Source organism: Myotis yumanensis, unplaced genomic scaffold, assembly GCF_028538775.1.
Source record: "Myotis yumanensis isolate MYYU_CA2020_CCGP unplaced genomic scaffold, mMyoYum1.0.hap1 SCAF_19, whole genome shotgun sequence".
NCBI classification, from domain to species: Eukaryota; Metazoa; Chordata; class Mammalia; order Chiroptera; family Vespertilionidae; genus Myotis; species Myotis yumanensis.
In genome coordinates, this window is record NW_027223770.1 from 27,948,729 (window position 1) to 27,960,497 (window position 11,769).

At 64.3% G+C, this 11,769-nt stretch overlaps 1 protein-coding gene across 2 annotated transcripts; it reads right to left on the reverse strand.

The window, feature by feature from the left end:
• Positions 1-326: 326 nt before the first annotated feature.
• On the reverse strand, positions 327-11,593 carry SLC15A4 (solute carrier family 15 member 4). Of its 2 annotated transcripts, XM_070399568.1 has the most exons (8): positions 11,016-11,593; positions 7,005-7,300; positions 4,991-5,159; positions 4,568-4,645; positions 4,029-4,197; positions 2,727-2,882; positions 2,124-2,282; positions 327-1,292 (listed from the first exon to the last, which is right to left on the reverse strand). In XM_070399568.1, exons 1-8 carry the CDS (start codon positions 11,547-11,549, stop codon positions 1,138-1,140), a joined length of 1,716 nt encoding a protein of 571 aa, XP_070255669.1. In that variant the 5' UTR covers positions 11,550-11,593; the 3' UTR covers positions 327-1,137. The 2 variants fall into 2 exon arrangements, with proteins under 2 accessions (XP_070255669.1, XP_070255670.1); XM_070399569.1 differs by lacking the exons at positions 7,005-7,300; positions 11,016-11,593 and adding an exon at positions 5,672-6,993 and having other exon boundaries at positions 4,991-5,101.
• Between the last annotated feature and the right edge of the window lie 176 nt (positions 11,594-11,769).

Consider the following 11,769-nt stretch of genomic DNA (forward strand, 5'->3'; position numbering starts at 1 on the left):
GAAATGCCGGTGGGCGGGGCCTGGGACCCCCACGGGAAATGCCGGTGGGCGGGGCCTGGGACCCCCACGGGAAATGCCGGTGGGCGGGGCCTGGGACCCCCACGGGAAATGCCGGTGGGCGGGGCCTGGGACACCCACGGGAAATGCCGGTGGGCGGGGCCTGGGACCCCCACGGGAAATGCCGGTGGGCGGGGCCTGGGACCCCCACGGGAAATGCCGGTGGGCGGGGCCTGGGACCCCCACGGGAAATGCCGGTGGGCGGGGCCTGGGACACCCACGGGAAATGCCAGTGGGCGGGGCTGCGGACAAACCACGCAGAGACCAGGTCCTGGGCCTCAGGTTGGAGGCGTTTTTAGTAACAAGCTTTTACCAAAAGTCCAGCGACAAAGGAAGAGTTTACTTAACAAAGTCAGACCCAGAGGCACGTAAATAATATACAAACACTGAGCCCACGGTCAGGTTCACAGGTAAACTGTCCACGGCTCTTAATTACATGAATTTTGTTCAAAAGAACGGGCTCCCTCCGGCCCCGCGACGGGCCCTCAGCCCGTGGCACCGAACGCCACACCAGGACGCTCCTCGCAGCTTCCAACACGCAGCCGTCCGCAGCTGGGATGGGACACACGGGCTTAACTACTTCCTGATTCACCTTCTTCATTAAAGAAAAAGCAACGTCAACAGTTTACAAAACAAGGGTGTCTGCAGCAGCAGATAAATGTACTCAGTGCGGCTGTGCCGGAGGCAAGAGGAGTGGCTGGCGAGACCACGACCGAGACCCGGCGAGTCCCACGCGTCCGACCACCGACCGCCGTCACCTGATCCCCTCCGTCCCCGACCACCAGTGGGTGCTTATTAATCAGAAAGAAAAGTCACATCACACGTGGCCTCGGCCGTGCGCCTCGCGTGGGCCTGGCTCGGCGGCTGCAGGAGGGGCGTCTCTCCTGACGAGGAGGCCCCTGCGCTTCGGCTCCAGAGGCCCCGTGAGCAGGTGAGCCACAGGAAGGCACTTGGCCGTCCGCCAGGCAGGAGGACCCATCGGGTCAGGGGCGGACGCTCCCGGGAGTTAGCAGCCTGCACCGCTCCGCCCTCCGGCCAGTTCCCCCCAGTGTCAGTCTCGGACCCGCTGGGACTTCGGGGTCAGGCCCTGCGGCTGCTGGGCGTCCCGGGCGTCGACGCCCTTGCGCGCTGCCGGTCGTACTTCACAGACACGAGGAGGAAGAGCAGGAGGGTGGCGCCCTGCACGGCGGCCAGGAGGAAGAAGTAGTAGTTCAGGTGGCAGCCGTTGATGTTGCCTGGAACACAGAGGAGGCGTGAGCTGCGCCAGGGACGGTCGCAGGGTCTTATCTGTTTCAGGGGGTCCCTGCCTAGGTCGGCGCCTTTCTCCTGTGGCCACAGAGGCGAAGGGTCACCCGTCCGCGATCTGGACACACGGCCTCCTCCTCAGAACCGGCGAGGGCACCGGAGCCACCCATCGGCACCCATACCCCAGCCCCTCAGAGCTGTGTGCGTCCCCAACATCTGCACGCGAGCCCCACACGCAGGCAGACCAGGCCGGCCTACAGCCGCTGAGAGGGACCCGCTGGGACTGGAGGAAGCCCGGCCTGGTCACCCCCTCCCCCAACGGGCAGCCAGTCTCCTTGTCAGCCTCCCTGCACAGGAGTTGGGACTGAGCCCAGGACCTGGTGTGCGCGGTGCTGGTGTCTGAGGCCGGGCATGTCCTGCAGGGGGCACCCTCTCTCTCTCAGACCCACAGAGCACTGAAAGCCGGGAGCAGCAGCCCCTCCTCTGAGTCTGTTCAACCCCCAGGCGCCACTTGCTGGCCCAGCTGATGGTGATGGAGCTTGTCTGTCACAAAGGGCAGCTATAACCTGCTTCTTTAACAGCAGAAACGAGAACGGGGCAGAAAACACTGCGAGGCTGTAAACAGCGGGACCCTGGCGATGCAGGACGGAGGCGGAGATGGCGTCTAAGGCCTGGACGTCCCGTGGACAGAGCAGCGGTGCCGGCCGGGCTGTGGCCGAGGCGGCCGCTGGGCCAGCCAGGGTCCCGGACCCAGGAAGTAGCCCCGAAGGAGACAGCGCCCTGCGCGGCCCCCACCACTCGGCCCGCGACGCCGTCCTTACCCAAGTCCGTGTGGTTGCTCATCCAGCCGATGGCCTTGGTGGACACGAGCGCCAGCAGGCCCGAGCCCACGAAGGAGCCGACGCCCGAGAAGAAGAAGAACAAGCCCATGATGGCGCTCTGCATGGACTTGGGCGCGGCCGAGTACGCGAACTCCAGACCTGGCGGGGGGGGGGGGGGGGGGGGGGGGGTAGGGGGGGGGTCTGTGAGGCGCAGCGGGAGGGAGGGGAGGGGCTCCAGTGCAGGAGGCCCAGCGGTCACTCCTCCTGGCCCTGCCCTGCCCCTGGGCAGCCCCACCCCGCAGCCCCCAGAAGAGCCGGGCCTGCGAGGACAGGTTTATGGGGCGCAGCTGCCTCCCTGTGGGGGTCTGAGCAGGCACGACGCGCCCTCAGGCGGTGCCAGGCGAGCCCGACCCAGAGGAACCCCTCCCTGTGGCCCCGGAGGAGGAAGTGCCGCACGGACATGCTGCTGGCAGCTGCTCTCTCCTCAGCTGGACCCTGAACCACAGCCGCCCCCACACAGACGCTCTGCCCCTCTGTCCCCCGCCCCTCAGGGAGGACACCACGGCTTTTATCCTCAGGACAAGACCCGGCCCCAGGCCTCACCGGCGATGCTCGCGAATATCTCGCTGATGCCGATGAGCACGTACTGGGGCACCTGCCACCAGATGGGCAGGTCGGCGGCGAAGTACACGACGTTGCCGATGGTCTGGTTCACGGTCCGCACCCGCACCAGGTCCAGCCGCTTGCTCTCCAGGATCCCTGGAAGGACAGCAGTGACAGGCCTCGCTCCCCCGCAGGCCGAGCGCTGGAGGCGCCGCTGGATAGGGAGGCAGGCGCCGTCCCACACAGAGGGGTGTGCGCGCACAGGGTCTACTTAATTTTTACATGATTGCATTTTTAATCCTCACCTGAGGACCTGTTTTCATTGACTGGGGGGGGCGGGGGCTGATGTGAGAGTCAGCGATCAGCTGTCTCCCTTAGCGCCCCCACCAGGGACGGAACCCGCAACCTGGGCATGTGCCCTGACCCTGAACTGACCCCGAGGCCCTTCGGTGCCCTGACCCTGAACTGACCCCGAGGCCCTTCGGTGCCCTGACCCTGAACTGACCCTGAGGCCCTTCGGTGCCCGGGACCCGATGGGCAGCAGAATCACACACAGAGCACGCGGTGCCATCTGCACGCGGACACGACCTCGCGTCAATCACCGGTTTCCTCCCACACTGGCTCCGACACGTGGACGCTAACCCTGGACCCATGTCTGGAGCCCATGAAGCACCCCACTCGCTCCTGGGGGGGGAGGGGCGGAGGCTGCGGGGTATAAACGTATAAACCCCTTGTGGGCACGCCGGGCAGTGAATTCCTGAAAACAGCGGAGCTGTAGGGTGGACTCAGGATACCAGCGTCTCTCCTCTGGTTATAAAGTGAGGCTGTTTTCCCGCTGAATCGTCCTCAAATAGCCATGAAGGAAAAGTGCAAATGCACTGAGAGTCCCAACACCCGGCCTCCTCACAGAAGACGCTGCAGCCGAACGCCCAGCAGCAAGGGCTGTGAGCAGAGTGCCCGCGGGCAGCTCCTGCATCGGGGGCGCGGGAGCCCTGGGCTCTCGTCCTTCCCCTCCTCTGTTCCAGGGGCCGGGGGGCCTGGACCCTCCCTGCGGACACCATCCTCCCAGGAAAGTGCACGTGGAATTCCACGTGACCGTGCAGAGGGCCTGGAGCACGTGGAGCCCCCACAGACGCGACAAGAACCCGCAGGGAGAACCACACACCGCCCTGAACCTGTGAGATGCGCCGACGTGGCCATCGGCCTGTCTCCCACCCCCGAGCCACGGGCCCAGCACCGCGCCTGAATCCCCACCGCCGCCCACGTCGGCTTCGCCCGGAAACGAGCCCGACGGCCTCTTACCGGCGGCGAAGGCAGAGCACATGACGAAGAACATGCCCACGGCGATGCGCTTCAGCGAGGACGGCAGGAGGCCGTGCCGGCGCAGCACGGGGTCCACCAGCTTGTCCTTCAGCGGGATCAGCAGCAGGATGAGCACCGCGTCGAACATGGTGAGCCAGGCGGCCGGGAACTGGAGGAGGCGCAGACTCGGTCACGGCGCCCGCGAGAGGCCCGGGGACGACCTCCCGGGAAGGCCGGTGCCGGGGGCGTTACAGGGTCCACCCTCCAGGGAAGAGGCCCAGCTCAGTCCCCGGACGGAGACCAGGTCTGGCCCAGGAGGCCCTGCGCTGGCGTTTCAGGGCATTGGGGGAGGAAGAACCAGATGAGCAGTTGTTCATGTGTCATTAACATGAGTCACCTATACAGTCACTGACAGGACCAGTGAGCTGCCCCTTCGGTGCGAACGCCTTGGGCTCGCTGACCGCTACCACCTGTGCGGTGTCCGCCACAGGCGGGGCCCACGTGTCCCCCCGGGCCGCCCTCAGGTCCCTGCCACTCACCGTGTGCGTCGTGGCCGTGAGGCTCGGGATTTCCGGGATCCTCAGGTGAAGACTCTGCAGGACATACGTGGTCTGCATCTGGGTGACAAGCGGCAGCGTTAGGGGTGCGGCCCCGCCCCGCCCCCCTGCAGCCTCTCCCTCCGGCTTGAAAACAACGGACAAGTCTACGAGCTGATCATCCTGAACTAAGTCACCCACATGAGAAGCCGGAGGAAAGGGGGCCTGGAACAGCAGAAGGGGCCCGTTCCTGGCTGTTGCTTTAGAAAAAAACATCAAAATGTTTCCATCAGAAAAATGAGTCGGGAACTAAACAGGAGACGCCCAGACGCCAGAGACTCGAGGGAAAGACACCTGGGCCCCGGGGCGCCGGGAGCCAGGCCCCCGCAGGCACCTCGAGGGCAGGCAGCGCCCGGCACCACCCACCTGGAAGTACACCGTCCAGTAGGGGATCAGCGCCAAGAACACAGGCACGACCTTGACCAGGGCCCGCACGTCCTCCACGGTGTCCTCCGTGAAGGGCCCGCCGCGGGACATCTTACAGGAATCAAACAGACTGTGTTTAGAAGGCGGCTGGAAGACTCCACTGCCTTCGCTTGGGAGACAAAACGAAGGGGTTAGTTTTCTCCCGGAACCAGGTCACACTGAAGTCGGGAGGCGGAAGAATTTACTTCAACGCCACTGTGCCACCTGCGGACAGGACATCCCTCGGAGCGCCGAGGCAGCTGACAGAGGGCTGACAGGCACAGGGCGCCCCCCCCCCCCCCCCCCCGCCCAGTGCCGCCACACCAGCCAGAGTCCTCGTGGTCAGAGCCCCCCACGTGGACGAAGCGGCAGCGATGGCATCAGCTCCCCCGCCGGGTTCATATTTGAAAACTGCCGGGTCGTTTGGATTTTTAAGGTTCTGTCACATGTCCAGACTTGACCCCAGGCCCCAGGGGTGGTCCACCCACTGTTCACATAGAGGCCGCCCCCATGCGTGACTCAGGGAGAGCCGGAGGGCACAGCTGGACCACCTGCCCTGGCCGGTGACTGGCAGCAGGTAAGGGGTGCTCAGGCCTCGCCTGCCACGCCCCCCCCCCCCCCGCCCCCCCGCCAGCTCATCACCTGCCCCGGGTCGCAGAGCCGGGCCTGCGGGAGGAGGGAGGCCTGAGGGTCCTCTAGATCTTTCTGCAAGGCGACCCTTTTCATCCTAAAGTGCCAAAGAGGCCTCCCAGGCGGAGGGAAATCCCAGACGCCTGCAGGAGCCACCCCGCAGGCAGGCCACCCGCGGCTCCTTCCAGAGGACGTGGGGAACGTACCCGCCAGCCACCCACAGCAGGAAGTGAAACCGCCCCGGCTGGGCCTGGCCCTGCGGGAGCACCCAGAGGGGAGGGGCGCCGGGGAGGAGCGCCGGGCAGAGCCGCTGCTTCTGCAGAACCTCCGCGTGGTCCTGGTCTGGGATCGGAACTGGGAGCTGGGTGGGGCCCTGACTAGGCCTGCGGGTCGGCCAGGAGCGGCGGGAACCCCCACAGGCAGCGGGAGCTGGGACGGGCGTGTCCCGGCTCCCAGGACAGAACCAGACATGCAGACAAGCCGAGGGGGCAGGCGTGAGGTGGCTGCAGAGGGCCCGAGGGTCACCTCCGGCCCAGGGACTGACCCCATCAAGGAGGCCTGTCCTTCCCTGGGGTGATGACACATCCTGGGCCTGACCGCACTGCGGTGGCGCACGATGTCACCACAGAATGAGCGTGCCGCACGTCCCCGCACTGTGCACCCAGAGGGACCGGCTCCCTACGGGTACCTCATACGGCAGCAAGTGACAAGGGAGGACATTCTGAGTCTCTCCTCGGGTACGGCCTGGACTTTACAGACCGCGTGCAGGTGCCTGGCCGTCGGTCCCACCTTCCCCAGGACGTGGACTTGCCCGGCACGTGGACTTGTGAGGCCGCACGGGGAAGCCCCTGCACCTCTATTCTGGCATCCACCTCCTGCCCGAGCCCCGCGGGGAGCACGGGATCATGGCCCGGGCTGACCTGCAGGGGCTGCTTTCTGTGGGGCACAGGGAGGCGCCCACAAAGTGAGCCACGGCCTGATCTCCCATTCAAATGACTCCAAAGCTTCTTATCAGAAGAGAAACGTGCAGAGCACGCCTGTCTCCCGCTGTCTCCTTTATCACTTCTACGTGACCGAGCAGGCGGAGCCTCCGTGCGTCAACCAGGAAGCTCACGAGGTTAAAAATGAACAGCCCGGCTCAAGTCAGGCCGTGGTCTGTCTTTAGGGTTGAGGGACACCCCGCCCACCGCCCACGCAGACAGGAAGTTAAGGACACAAGACATGTCCATCCCCACCCAGCGCCCTGCTCAGCCAGCACCCCGCAGACGCAAGCAGGCGTTTCAGCTACAGTGACCGACCCGACGCTCCTGGCAAACTGGGCCTGTGACGGAGACCGTGCCCTCACCCGCCGGGACCGTGGTCCGCTGGTCGCTGCTGGGGGCGGCACCAGTACGCCAGGACCTTGAACACGTCGGTGAAGGCGCTGCCGTCGGGGGGCTTGGTGACGAAGACACTCAGGCCGCAGAGGAAGGTGAGGAAGGCGACGCCGATGCAGACGGCGGGGATGGCGTAGCCGCTCACGAAGCCCACGTTCTGCTGGATGTAGGCCACGCCGCCCAGCGACAGGAGGGCCCCCAGGTTGATGCTCCAGTAGAACCAGTTGAAGAACCTGCGCGTGGCTTCCGGACCGCGGTCTTTAACCTGAGGCAACGGGAACAGGCGTCAAGCTGAGCGGTGAGCTTCAAGGACGAAAAACATACATAGTGGGGGGTTTTGTTGTTTGTCTTTTAATATTTTTTATTTCAGAGAAAAAGGGGGAGAGAGAAACATCAATGATGAGAGAGAATCACTGACCGGCTGCCTCCTGCACCCCCTACACTGGGGATGGAGCCCGCAACCCGGGCCTGTGCCCTCACCAGGAACTGAACTGTGACCTCCTGGTTCATAGGAGGCTGAGCCACACCGGCTGAGCCGTAGTGTTTTATATGTTAAAAAATATATTTGGGAAGAGGGTATAGGGTCAAGAGGCTAAATGGTGATGGAAAAAAATCAAATTAAATTTAAAAATATGCATATTTACATAATTATTGTTGTCATCACAGCACCATCAGAATGTTTACAGCCCACTCAGGGCCCCGCATAAGAAAGCACCCACACCCCCATCACCACACAGTCCGGGCTGCGCCTCTAATTACACTTCCATCCAACAAACCCCGGAGACGGTTTCAGAGCAGCCTCTGGACACCTGCGTGGGACACCTGGCTGCTGCTCCAACACGCAGGCCGCGTGCAGACCTCCCGCTCACCACCGCGGGCCGGCCCCCTTCCCCGGCAGCGGCTGACCACAGCTGCACCGCTGCGCCCGGGAAATCTGGAGCAAGGAGGAAGTTGCAGGCTGACGCTGAGCCTGTCTGGGGGAGGAAGGCTCTCTGTGGCCCGCGAGGCTCCGACAGGAGAGGGAGTCCCGGGAAACTCCAACCCGATTCCTGGACCCGGGCAAACACGGGCCCCGGGGGAAGAAGAGGGGGTCTCGGGGGTGCACGCTCACACGGAGCCCAAAGCGCTGGACCGTACACGCGGGCGCAGGCCCACGGCTCCCCGTGCCGCGTGGATTTTCACGTCTCCACGGACACCGCCGGGCGAGCGCTCTCCCGGAGTCGCTTCCAGCCAATTTCCCTCCATGAGCTCTTGGAGCTCAGCAGCTAAAGGCGGGCGGGGCTCACACCAGGGCTGGTCAGGCTGCCGCCTCGCGTCACAGGGTCTGGAAAAGCTGGGCCGTCTCTGCTCCAGGAACAGCTCGGAACTCTGACCCACGTGACACACTCCTTCCTCAATACCAAACGCGGTTTCTCACGGAGGCCCGCACAGCAGTGATGATCCGCACACAAGCACCCTTCACGCAGGTCCAGGTCTCCTGAACTGACACTCGGACCCGGACTGTTTACAGTGTTGGAAATGAATCTGCCAACTGCAATCGAACAGCGGCCACCACCTCGGACTGAAATTCTAAATTTTAAGTAAACGTTCTCCCTCCCACGTCAGAACTGGACACGGGTCCTAGACCACGTGCTGGAGTGACTACTGAGTCAGCGATTTGTAGGGGAATTTTTTATCGTCTGAGACAGCTGTTCATGGTGACACATTCATTTCAGTGTTACTAGGCTGGACTCAAACGTTCACAATACCCTGGAGACAGACGGAGGAAAGAGGAACTGTGAGCAGAGAAGTGGTTACAGAGAAGAAAAACTAAATATATACAAAAAGTCTTTTTGTTTGGGGTGGGGGAGGGGAGGGGAGCTTAAAAGGGAAGGGGCCAGTCCACGTAAAGCTACCAGGAATGCAGACACGGCTCATGGATCCAAGTGGCACTTGGTCCCATCGACACGCTCAGATCCCTTCAACGAAGCATAGAAATCAGCCCTCCGTGAGCCAGGCACACGCCTGAGTTTAAGACCCCACCTCACATCCTGTGTGCCCTGCCGGTCAGGTTACTTAAACCTCCGCGTGGAATTCGCCGCGAAGCACTTGGGAGAGCTCAGCCCGGACGTGGCCCGGAATAGCCCGTGATTTCTGGGGAACACGCGGGGCGCTGGCTCGGGCACACGGGGTCACATGCCTCAGCCCCGGGCGAGGAGCCGGCCGCCACTTCATATTATTCACGTTATGTCATCGGCCCTGCCCCACGCCAAGGGACCACGTGACCGCTGGGAGGAGACCACAGCGTTGGTCACAGAGGCACAGAGAAGAGATGGGGTCGTGTGGCCTGAGCCCGCCAGCTGGCTGCTTTGGAAAAATTCCTTAAAGTGCCCAGGAGTGGAATTTCTTTCCCCTCCAGGGAAAAAAAAAAGTCGCTTGCTGTCTTCACGGGTAAAATGAGCTTTTCTTCTTTCGGGTCACGATTCCAAGGCCCGGATCCAACCGTGGAGAATGGCGTGACCTCTGGGAAAGGTCAGCGCTGGGGAACACAAGGGCTGGCCGACGGCATCAGCAACCACCCGCCCAGTCCTCAGCGTGTCTCCGTTCCCAGCCACCCAGGGCTCCCGCGGCGCCCCACGCCCGCCCACGGGTCTCCCATGGCACCCAGCTCCCGAATGCCACAAAGCTCTCCGCAGATGACGAGGGCCAGCACATGACGGACAGACCGTCCGGGACCGACCTGGCCTGCCTCCCGCCCCAGCCCCAGCCCCAGCCCGTCCCCAGCAGCCAGCCTGGGAGTGCAGCCAGTCCCGGCACAGGCACTGCCTTCTTCCTGCTCCGTGTGTTTGTAAGGACTCGTGACTCACGTAAAAACACACAAACAAAAACAACTCTGCCCTCGGGAACGCACGACGGAGCCACCTATTCACAGTCGGGGAACCATCTCCACCACCGAGGACCCCGAGTCCCTCTGCAGCCACCGGCCACCCCAGGTCCCCTCTCCTGGCCCCTGGCGGCAGGCGTCGGGGCTCCCTTCCTGTTCACGGCTGCGTAATATTCCACCACGTGGCCGGGCCACGTCTGCTTTATCCGAGCATCAGTTCATCAATGTCTCCTTAACTTTCTATTTAAAAAAATGTCTGAACGGATAGAAAAGTTTAAAGAACAGCCTCTCGTACCCAGCTTCCTGCTGGCGTCACGCCCCATACAACCCGGTCTGCACCCCAGAGGCCTGCAGCTCTGCCCGAGAAGGGGCGGGGCACGGATATTTTAAGTTTTGAGGACCTTCCATCTGGTCACAGCTTCTCCTTCCGCTCCTCGGCTGGGAGAGGCTCCGGCGCAGCTGGACGGGCAGGGCTGTTCCGGCCTCCGTGGTGGAGACCGAGTCAGGATTTCATATCACTTTCACTCTCACGAAACATTTTTTTTTGTTCTTCCTTCCTTCCCCCTAAAAGCCCGAGACCCAGTCTTATTCTCGGCTCCGAAAACGGGAAGTCGCCCAGATTTGGCTGGCTGGCTGCACGGCCCGGTCTTTCGGAAACGCAATCAGATCGGATCACTCGCCCGATGGAAACCCACACGCGCCTCCCGCCGCACGGAACACGGACCTCAAACGCCGTCCCGAGCCGTGCAGCCGGGCCGCCTGCCACCTCCCTCCCCGCTCTCCTTCCTAATGCATCTGATCCGAAACCTTGTATACCTTTGGGAGGGAGACGTGGTGACTGATACACTGACGAGTTGCCACCTGACCGCTACTGTAGCCCCAGCAGCAGCAACCAGGGCCCTAACCCCAGGGCCTTTGCACTTGCCGAGGTCGCCTCTGGAAAGCTCCAAGGATGCCCCGCAGGCGGCCCCGCTGCAGAAAGGAGGTGCCCCCTCCGTGCGGACCCCTCCCCAGGCCCCGCCTCCACGGCCTCTGCAGGCCCAGGCCCCCCGCCTCCCCGCCCCCCGCACCCCGCACCCCCACCCCGCTGGCCAGACCAGCGTGCACCTGCGCTCACCTGGTCGGCGCCGAAGGGCGTGATGTTGGCCTTGACGGCGCCCACGCCCAGGCCCACGACGACGAGCGCCCCGAGCGCGGCGGGCGCGCAGTAGCGGGCGGGCGCGTCGGCGCAGGACGGCGCCGAGCAGTTGCGGCCGCGCGTGGGGTGCGGGGCCCCGCAGAGCGCGGCGCGCGTGGCGGGCGCGGCCAGCAGCGGGAAGGCCAGCATGCCGAGCAGGTAGAGCGCCAGGCTGAGCAGGATGGCGCGCGCCCGGCCGAGCCGCGCGTCGGCGAGCCAGCCGCCGAAGGGCGACACCAGGTAGGTGAGGCCCATGAAGAGCAGCAGCGCCTGGCTGGCCTGCGCGCCCTCCCAGGCGAAGCGCGGGCCGTTCAGGAACAGCACCAGGTTGGCCGTGACGCCGTAGAAGGCGGCGCGCTCCAGCAGCTCCGTCAGCAGCACCGCGGCGCACGCCAGCCGCCGGCCCGCGAACGCCGCCCGCCGCGCGCCCAGCAGCGGCGCCCGCTCCTCCGCGCGCCCGTCCGCGCCCTCCATGCGCCCACCCGCTCGCTCGCTCTCTCCTTCGCTCCCCTCCGCCTCTCGGCTCGGCTCGGCCGGCCCCGCCCGCGCCCTTCTCGCGAGACCAGCTTTCCCCAGGCTCCTGGGCCCGCCCCTCGAGCGTTCTCATTGGGCGGGCTCGCCACCGCTCAGCCCGCCGGGAACTTCCGGCACCGCCCCGGAAGTTTTCCCGAGCGGAGCCCCCACTTCCGCCGCC

Bases quoted from the DNA above. Each gene is read 5' to 3' on its own strand.
- SLC15A4 (XM_070399568.1), bottom strand. From the start codon at position 11,549: ATGGAGGGCGCGGACGGGCGCGCGGAGGAGCGGGCGCCGCTGCTGGGC. The intron at 7,301-11,015 runs GTGAGCGCAGGT...CCGTTGCCTCAG, and splicing joins CGCCCTTCGGCGCCGACCAG to GTTAAAGACCGCGGTCCGGA. The intron at 2,883-4,028 runs GTAAGAGGCCGT...CTGTCCTTCCAG, and splicing joins GTGCTCTGCCTTCGCCGCCG to GGATCCTGGAGAGCAAGCGG.